The sequence below is a fragment of the Myotis brandtii genome, unplaced genomic scaffold, assembly GCF_000412655.1.
Source record: "Myotis brandtii unplaced genomic scaffold, ASM41265v1 scaffold260, whole genome shotgun sequence".
Taxonomy (NCBI): Eukaryota; Metazoa; Chordata; class Mammalia; order Chiroptera; family Vespertilionidae; genus Myotis; species Myotis brandtii.
The window spans coordinates 728,656-737,305 of NW_005359881.1; the positions used below are offsets into that span (position 1 = coordinate 728,656).

General features: G+C 43.0%; 1 protein-coding gene across 1 annotated transcript in view; it reads left to right on the forward strand.

The window, feature by feature from the left end:
- The window catches only part of AOAH (acyloxyacyl hydrolase (neutrophil)), a 109,748-nt gene that overhangs the window by 13,085 nt on the left and 88,013 nt on the right, over window positions 1-8,650 (forward strand). The window contains exon 2 of the mRNA XM_014541081.1: window positions 2,589-2,684. Coding sequence (XP_014396567.1) covers window positions 2,589-2,684 — 96 coding nt within the window. The remainder of the gene's footprint in view (window positions 1-2,588; window positions 2,685-8,650) is intronic.

The following is an 8,650-nucleotide window of genomic DNA, read 5'->3' on the forward strand; positions in this document are numbered from 1 at the left end:
CCCAGCAACCGCCAAGGGCAATGTCGCTCAGGTGGCCGCATCTCCCGTTAGCCCACCTCAAGTCAGCAAACATCTCTAGTCCCCCGGCTGCAAAGCAGGCCCTCTGTCAGGCACTCGGAGCGAGAGGAAGAGCCCATCCCCCATCACGGAGGGTACGGCCTAACTCAGCTCTTACACATGAATTCACAGTCGCTCCATTTGTAAGTGACAGAGCCAGGATTGGAACCCCAGTTCGTTTTTCTTATTTCAAAGCCTCCCCCTTTTTCAGCTGTACCCCACTGCCAGCTCTTATCACATTGCAACATAATTATTTGTAATTGATTTTCAACTGCTGTTAAAATTCATTTAGTTCCACCCAACTTAACAGGCAGGGCAGAGACAGGTCAGGCTGTAAAAGCGTATTATACGTGGTGACAATATGAACATGAATTAAACATATTTTATGTATTTAAAATAAAAGTGAAATTGGTTTCTCTCTGGGTGATTTGAGTGACGGTCATCTTTTTTATGCTGTTCTATATATTTTTTAAATTTTCTAAAATGAGATTGCATTGCATCTACCTTTTTAAAAATTTATTTTTAAAATAAAAGAAAATATATATGAAAGTGCTTCTCAACCATAAAGGGCTAATAAGTATCAGCTACGAAGTTCATTGCAAGGTGATAAAGCCCTCGGTGCATGGACTAGATTAAAGCACATCTACTTGACCTTGATAGTTGGCGTGGAGAAAGGCCCCTGCAAGGAGTTGCTCTCCGAGGAGTGAGGCCGTGGCTCTCAAGATCGCACTAGCTTGGATCTGCTATGCCCAGCTCTGCCCAGCTTCACCTGAAGGCACAGAGCAATGGATGCCAGCGCCGCGTCCGGTGCTGCGGTGTCTCTGCTGGCAAGCCCTCATCTTACAGGTCTCACTTCTTTCTGTAGAGCATTGCCCAATGGTGCTCTTCATGCCTGTTCCCCGCCACCTTCCTGCAAGAGCCTGTGGAAACTGGGCTCTACTGACGCCTTGCAGGTGAATGTGGGCCCAGCTCCTGGAGCAGAGGGTAGCGGTGAGCTCGCTGCTGAGCCAGGCTGGAACTCCATCTCGGGTGGAAGGAAGCTTTCTTTTGCCTCCTTGGAAACAGCTCTGCTAGTAAGGGCCATCCCTCCCATCTCAGGGAGGCCTAGCAGTCTCCTCGCACAGACCTACTGACCTTGGACCCTCCAACCTCTTCCCTAGGCCCCTCCCCAGCAGTTCAGAAGAGCAAGGAACCTTCTAGGAGTTTCAGTCTTGCAATTCTGGGACTTTACATTTATCCTACATCAAGGTAGTCAAAGGCATATATTTCTGTCTTTTTTTTAATCTTTGCTGTTGAAAGTATTACATATGTCCCCTTTTAGCCCCCATTGACCTCTTCCAGCCCACCCCTGCCCCCCACCCCAGGCCTTCACCACACTATTGTCTATGTCCATGGGTTATGCATATATGCACACAAGTTCTTTGGTTGATCTCTTCCTATCTTCCCTTGCCTTCCCTCTGAGAGTCGTCTGTCTGTTCCATGTTTCTATGTCTCTGGATCTATTTTGTTCATTAGGTTCCACATATGAGTGAGATCATGTGATACTTGTCTTTCTCTGACTGGCTTATTTCACTTACCATGATACTCTCAGATTTCTATAGTATCTTAATCCAAGGTTCCTTCTGGACACATTATATGAGCACATGCCTTCAAGCCGTGTGCTTGTAGCTGTGAGGTGAAATAATATTTTACAATAGCATTATGATTTTAAAGGTACGTTCTGTTGCACTGTTATCTGCCGGGGCTGACCAGCAGACCCTGAGAAACGGATGAATGATTACTCTGACATGTTTGCTGTGAAAGAGAGAGGGCTAAGGGACTGCCTGGCTAAAGGAATCCGACAGCCTCGGTCATAAAGATTCCAGTAAACGCCCAAGGGTCTGCACGTGCACAGACTTGTTTGGAAAGGCCAAGGAACAGTTAGGGGCAGCCACCTTCGGCCAAACTCCCCTAAGTCAGAATTCCGATAACCAGGGCGGGCCGCCTTCAGCCCAACCCTTTTTTTTCGGAATTTTCCTCCTTACAAACTTTCCAACCAAGTCTCCTGTGCTCCCCCACAGTCATCTCATTTAATCTTCATGGCAGCCCCATGGGGAACGTGTTATGATCTACTTTGCAGTGAGGAAACCAAAGCTTAGATAGGCTGGAGGGTAAGTCCAAGATTTAGGTGCAAGACTCAACCCTGGCACAATCTCCTTTAAATGACACCTTCCTCCCATGTGATCAAAAGAAACAGAAAAAAAGCAAGATTCATTGGCTCCCCCAAGGTCATGTAGCTTACAAGCGGCAAAGCTGGCTGACAACCAGTCTGTCTAACCCCAAACCCACCATCTTCTTACCACACATCACGTTTCACTGCAAGTCACAGTGAATTCTGCCCCTGGTAGGTTGTCGAAGGTGAATGGCAAACAGGAGTTCTCTGCTCTGGAAAGAGCTGGTGTTCTTGAGGACACACACATTCGCCCTTCCTTCCCTGGACTCCCCGGCACAGGCTCTGTGCGGCCCTGCTGACATGGTCTTCTCTCCTACAGGCTGTGTGCTGGTGGTGTCTGTGATCAAACAGCTGGCTCAAGTCCACAACTCCACGGTCCAGGCCTCCATGGAGAGACTGTGCAGCTACCTGCCGGGTAACTATGGAAAGGGGCCTGCGGCTGAGGGCCCCCTCTTTTTTCTCACTCGTGGGTCATCATGGTTCATCATGGGTCATCATGGGCTATCATTAATGAGTTTACACCCTACACATGCCTGCGGAGAAGAAGCTGATTGTGTTATTTCTGTCTATTGATATTCTTATGGGGCTCATAGAAATGAAAACAAACACAAGAAAATCACTCCAGGAAGTTTTATCCTCTGACATTCTTTTCCCATCGTGGCAGAATAATGGTGGTCAGTCATGTTCAAAATAATGAACAGTTCTCAGTAATGTTTGTTAATTTGACCACATACACATACCCAGATGCATGCGCAGACCTAACATGAAGCATTAGGCTGAGAAGACAACTGATCTCAAAGCCCCAAAGGAAAAAGTAACCTGGGAGCATTCCATCCATTTGAACTGGATCTCAATAAAATCCCTTACGCATCCTGCAAAAGAAGGAGCTGATTGGTGGTTTAATCAAGTCACATATTTGTTTTTCAATCTCAGCAGAAAGAAAATATTCTTTTATCTCTTAAAGATACTGTTAGGTGAACAGTCACAATGTATAAACTTCCTTGACAGTCAAGTTTTCATTCATTTAATGTTAAGGAACTAATTCATCAGGGGTGCCTACATTATTTTTCCTAAGTAAAAGTAGTTGGACTGAAGGTGATTGTATCCTTGATTTATGCAGCATGCGGTGCCAATCGCACCAAAGTGTTTTCAGAGAATCTCTTGCATGCAGTCACAATATGCATTCACAAGCTCAACTTTTAAAATTCAAAACTAAAGACTGGTAGAGGATACTATACCAACACACGTGTTAACCATGTCTCAGATTGGCCATTGCTAAGATGTTGACATACATCAGGTCTTTCTTTTGTTGAATTAGGATAACCTTGAAACACCCTTTGGTCTCCCCAGCCACCAGTTCCATCTGCCTACCTCTCTGGAGGGAGCCACACACATGAACTTAACGGGTCTTGTTTTTGTCAAGCCGTATGCTTTCACATTCTTTTGTATGAATCTATACCCAATGAATAGTATTGTTCTATGGGTGACTTTTTTAACTTTTTCTTGGTAAACCAAATGTAGAAAATTACACAAAATAAATGTATACTTGTACACATAGCTGAGGTCAAGAAGGAACAGATAGGTAGCCACTCTGGAATCCCCATCCACATACCCCATGCCATCATAAATCCCTCCTTCTCCCTAAAAGAATGATGTCCTGAATTTTACTGTAATCATTTTCTTGCATTGCTTTATCGTGTTATCACCCAAGTGGGCATTCCCAGATACCATCATCTTGACCAGTTTTAAAATTTTTGATGTGTCTTTCAAGTCTATTTTAATCTACTAGCTTCCTTCTCATCCCTCCCTTTTCCTTATAATTTAGCTGGAATATGCCTTGAAGAGTTTCCCATAGTCTGGATTTTGCTGATGGCACCCCTGCAGTATAATTGAGTGCGTTCCTCTGTGCTCTGTATTTCCTGAAAATTGGCAGCTGTGTCCAGAGACTTGATCAGACTCCAGTGTGATTTCTTGGGCGAGACTATAAGTGTGTTTTCTTTCATCAGGAGGCCAGCAGAAGTGGTTTTCTCTTTTCTCTTTTTGTGATGTTAGCAGCTGTTGACGCTCAATGACCAGACCTTTTAGTTCACAGGGGGTTGCAAAATGGTGCTATTTTAATCTCTCATTTATACATGTCATTTAGTAACTGAAGTCTATTAGAGACAATTCCCCTCCTCTTCAGAAATATTTTAAAGGCATGTTGCCCAGAGTCCCTAATGATACCATTCATACCAGGGAAGGAGGATAAATACTTAATTCTTTTGCTTTATTTGCCAGTTTTCAAACAATTCGCTGCCTTTCTAGTATCATCCCAAAGTAGTCAATTGGCTTTCTTTAAAATGTCATTATAAACTCATGAATTTATACATATCTGATGAGTTTGAGTCTCTTTCACTTATTATCCTTTTGAAGCCCAAATTGTCCCAACTTTGACCAATGGGACCCTCTTTAGTTGGCTCCTGAGGCCTGTGACGTGGGCCTAGGTCACCTCACTAGCTGGTATGACAGGTGTCCCAGCCCTGCCCTGTACATTGCCAGCCGCAGGCTTGACATTAGTCATTTCCCTTAGAAGCCCTGGTTTCTTTAGGTGGAAAACAATATTTTAAGACCACAATCTGGGGCCTAGAAATGCTCATTGCTATTGAGTTAATCATTCTTCTCTTCGGTAGACACTGATAGAAATATACATAGATAAAATATGTAATTTTAAAATAATTTACATATTTCTGTTGCGTTCATACTGACACTTGGAATTCAAATTCAGGACTACAGAAAATTTTTCTTAATCTGTGCTCTACATAGCTGTAACCTGCTTCTTCCCGCATTCTGAGTCCTAATTCTCAAGGTCAAAGGGATTGATAGAATTAAAATAGTCCATAATTATTCACTTACCTATCCCTCATTGCACACAGAACAGCCTCAGAATATCAATCCTCATACGACTACCATTAATATGTTTTATAATCATTGAGAGCAGTTAAAATTGTTTTCTGCCTATGCTTTTCCCATTTCTTATTTAATCATCACACTATGTTATCTGAGCATATAGCCATTCCATCCAATACCCATTCCCTTTCACCCTCATTTCTTATTAGTTTCATCAGCCGCTCTGTGATGGATGGTCACCATCAGCCCTTCTGAGGATGTCTGTCTAGTTGAGTTGTTGCCTCGAGCTCATGCCTCAGGAAGGGCTCATGGGAAATATTCCTTGAATCTCTTGCATGTTTGATAACAAGCTGTCTGTGCCCTTTATACTCGAAAGTCAATGTTTTTCTGAAAATAAAAATCCTTGGCACACAATTTTTTTCCCTAAGTATCTTAAATATGTTATTAAAAGGCATAATGATCATCTAATTTTCTCTTTCTTATAAGTCTATTTTTGCCTAGAAGTTCAAAGGATCATTTTTCTTTCTTCTATAAAATCTAGCCTTCTGACCAGAATATGTCTTGGTGTTAGTTGTTGTGCATTGATGTTTTGAGGCACGCAGTGTGCTCTCTCAATCGGGGGTTTCAAATACATTTCTTACAATCTCAGGAAAGTTGTGAGTATTTGTTCAGTTGCCTTATTTTGTTTTGTTTTTTTTTCTTCAAGGATTCCTATTATTCCTATTTTGAATCTTCTTTGCCTACCTTCGATATTCTGCCTATCTCTTGAATACTTTTTATCTCTTCATTTATTTTATATCACATTTTTCCTCCCTTTCACCTTTCCATTTCTCCTAAGACATCAGCATTGCCTTCCCTTCTTCTGTTCATTCTAGTTCAGACTTCATTTATTTTATAATCTTGTACTCTTCCCTGAATTCTTTTTTCCATGTCTGAGTTTTTCTAATTCTCATTTCTGTTGTTCTTTCACGTCTATATCATTTTATTAATGCTTCTTAGCTCATTTTGGAATATTATGTTTTAATCCCTTTTTGGAATGACTTTCTGGCATGCTCTTGCTATCTGTGGGGATTTGGTTCTGTTCCTTATTCTTTTTTTTTCTTATAATAACTTTGTATGGGTGTTGACCTAGATACATTTCTGTTGCTCATTTTTATATGAAATTAGTTTTCCAAAACTCTTAGAAAAAGAAGTGGTTTGGGGTAGCTTTTCTAAATGCACAGAACTCTTGCTTCTGCTGTTCCTGTTTCTGTGTGTGTGTGTGTGTGTGTGTGTGTGTGTGTGTGTGTGTGTGTGTGTGTGTGTGTGGGGGGGGGGGGCTCTCTCTCTCTCTCTCTCTCTCTCTCTCTCTCTCATCGTACCGCAACAGCCTCTGAAATTTCCTATTATGAGTCAGAAGGAGACAAGATGGTGCCCTGAATATCACCAATCTTGGTTTGAGTTGTTTTATGTCAGAGAGAGAGAAATTGTTCGAGATTCAAAGAAATTCCAGATCTGCTGCCCCAACCATCATCTTTCCAGAATCCTCCCTCGTGGGGGCTTTAAATTTACATCAGTGCCCACTCTGCAGCTTCTCTTCTCACTCCACAGGATGTGTGAGAGCTGCACACATTGAGACGCACAGCGCTAGGTCACGCCTCCTAATCTCCCAGGCATGTGGCTCTGTATGGCTTTACCTTGTCTAATTGTATGTCAGGGTACTTGGAGATACCTAGTTTTGTTGTAACTATTGTCTATGGTTTTTGGTTTTCCTATCCAGTTTCTCTCTCTCTCTCTCATCGTACCGCAACAGCCTCTGAAATTTCCTATTATGAGTCAGAAGGAGCCAAGATGGTGCCCTGAATATCACCAATCTTGGTTTGAGTTGTTTTATGTCAGAGAGAGAGAGAGAGAGAAATTGTTCGAGATTCAAAGAAATTCCAAATCTGCCCACCGCGCCTCCCAGCCCACACCTCTGGGTTATTCGGGGATTCTCCTGTTCTTGGGTTCATCTGACATCCCATTGTTTCCCTCTACTTTCTCCCACATAGACGTTCATAACCCACAGGGCATGTGGCTCTGGATGGTTTTACCTTGTCTAATTGTATGTCAGGGTACTGGGAGATACCTAGTTTTATTGTAACTATTGTCTGTGGTTTTTGGTTTTCCTATCAAATTTCTCTCTCTCTCTCTCTCTCTCTCTCTCTCTCTCTCTCTCTCTCTCCGCAACAGCCTCTGAAATTTCCTATTATGAGTCAGAAGGAGCCAAGATGGTGCCCTGAATATCACCAATCTTGGTTTGAGTTGTTTTATGTCAGAGAGAGAGAGAGAGAGAAATTGTTCGAGATTCAAAGAAATTCCAAATCTGCTGCCCCAACCATCATCTTTCCAGAATCCTCCCTCGTGGGGGCTTTAAATTTACATCAGTGCCCACTCTGCAGCTTCTCTTCTCCACAGGATGTGTGAGAGCTGCACACACTGAGACGCACAGCGCTAGGTCACGCCTCCTAATCTCCCTGTAGTTCTTCTCCATATCAATGGCCTCGATCTTATTTATCCACCCTCCTATTATCAGACATTCACAACCTCTTAGAAACCTTCCTTTATATTCCACACCTGTGAATGAAAGAACACACACACTCACACTAACATGCACGCACAAATTTCCTATTATGAGTCAGAAGGAGCCAAGATGGTGCCCTGAATATCACCAATCTTGGTTTGAGTTGTTTTATGTCAGAGAGAGAGAGAGAGAGAAATTGTTCGAGATTCAAAGAAATTCCAAATCTGCTGCCCCAACCATCATCTTTCCAGAATCCTCCCTCGTGGGGGCTTTAAATTTACATCAGTGCCCACTCTGCAGCTTCTCTTCTCACTCCACAGGATGTGTGAGAGCTGCACACATTGAGACGCACAGCGCTAGGTCACGCCTCCTAATCTCCCTGTAGTTCTTCTCCATATCAATGGCCTCGATCTTATTTATCCACCCTCCTATTATCAGACATTCACAACCTCTTAGAAACCTTCCTTTATATTCCACACCTGTGAATGAAAGAACACACACACTCACACTAACATGCACGCACACTTACACACATACACACATATGCACACTCACACACATACACGTACTCTCACACATACACACATATACACACTCATACACATGCACATACACACACACGCACTCACACACATGCACACTCACACACATACACACATATACACACTCATACACACACGCACACTCTCATACACACACATACACACACTCACACACATACACACATGCGCACGCACACATTTCTAGTTTCACCAGAAAGAAAGCGAATTTTCTCTGCCTCCCAGGCAGTCCTGCAAGTTTATCAGAGAACAGCCTAACGTCGGTTTTAAATCAGTCTGCTCTTGGCCAAGCTCTCTCTCCATTAGCAACACCTGAAATGTGCTTTCCCCGGGATTCTGACTGTCACATAAAGCTCCCAACTCCCAGCATGGCGCACACTGAGACTGCACCCG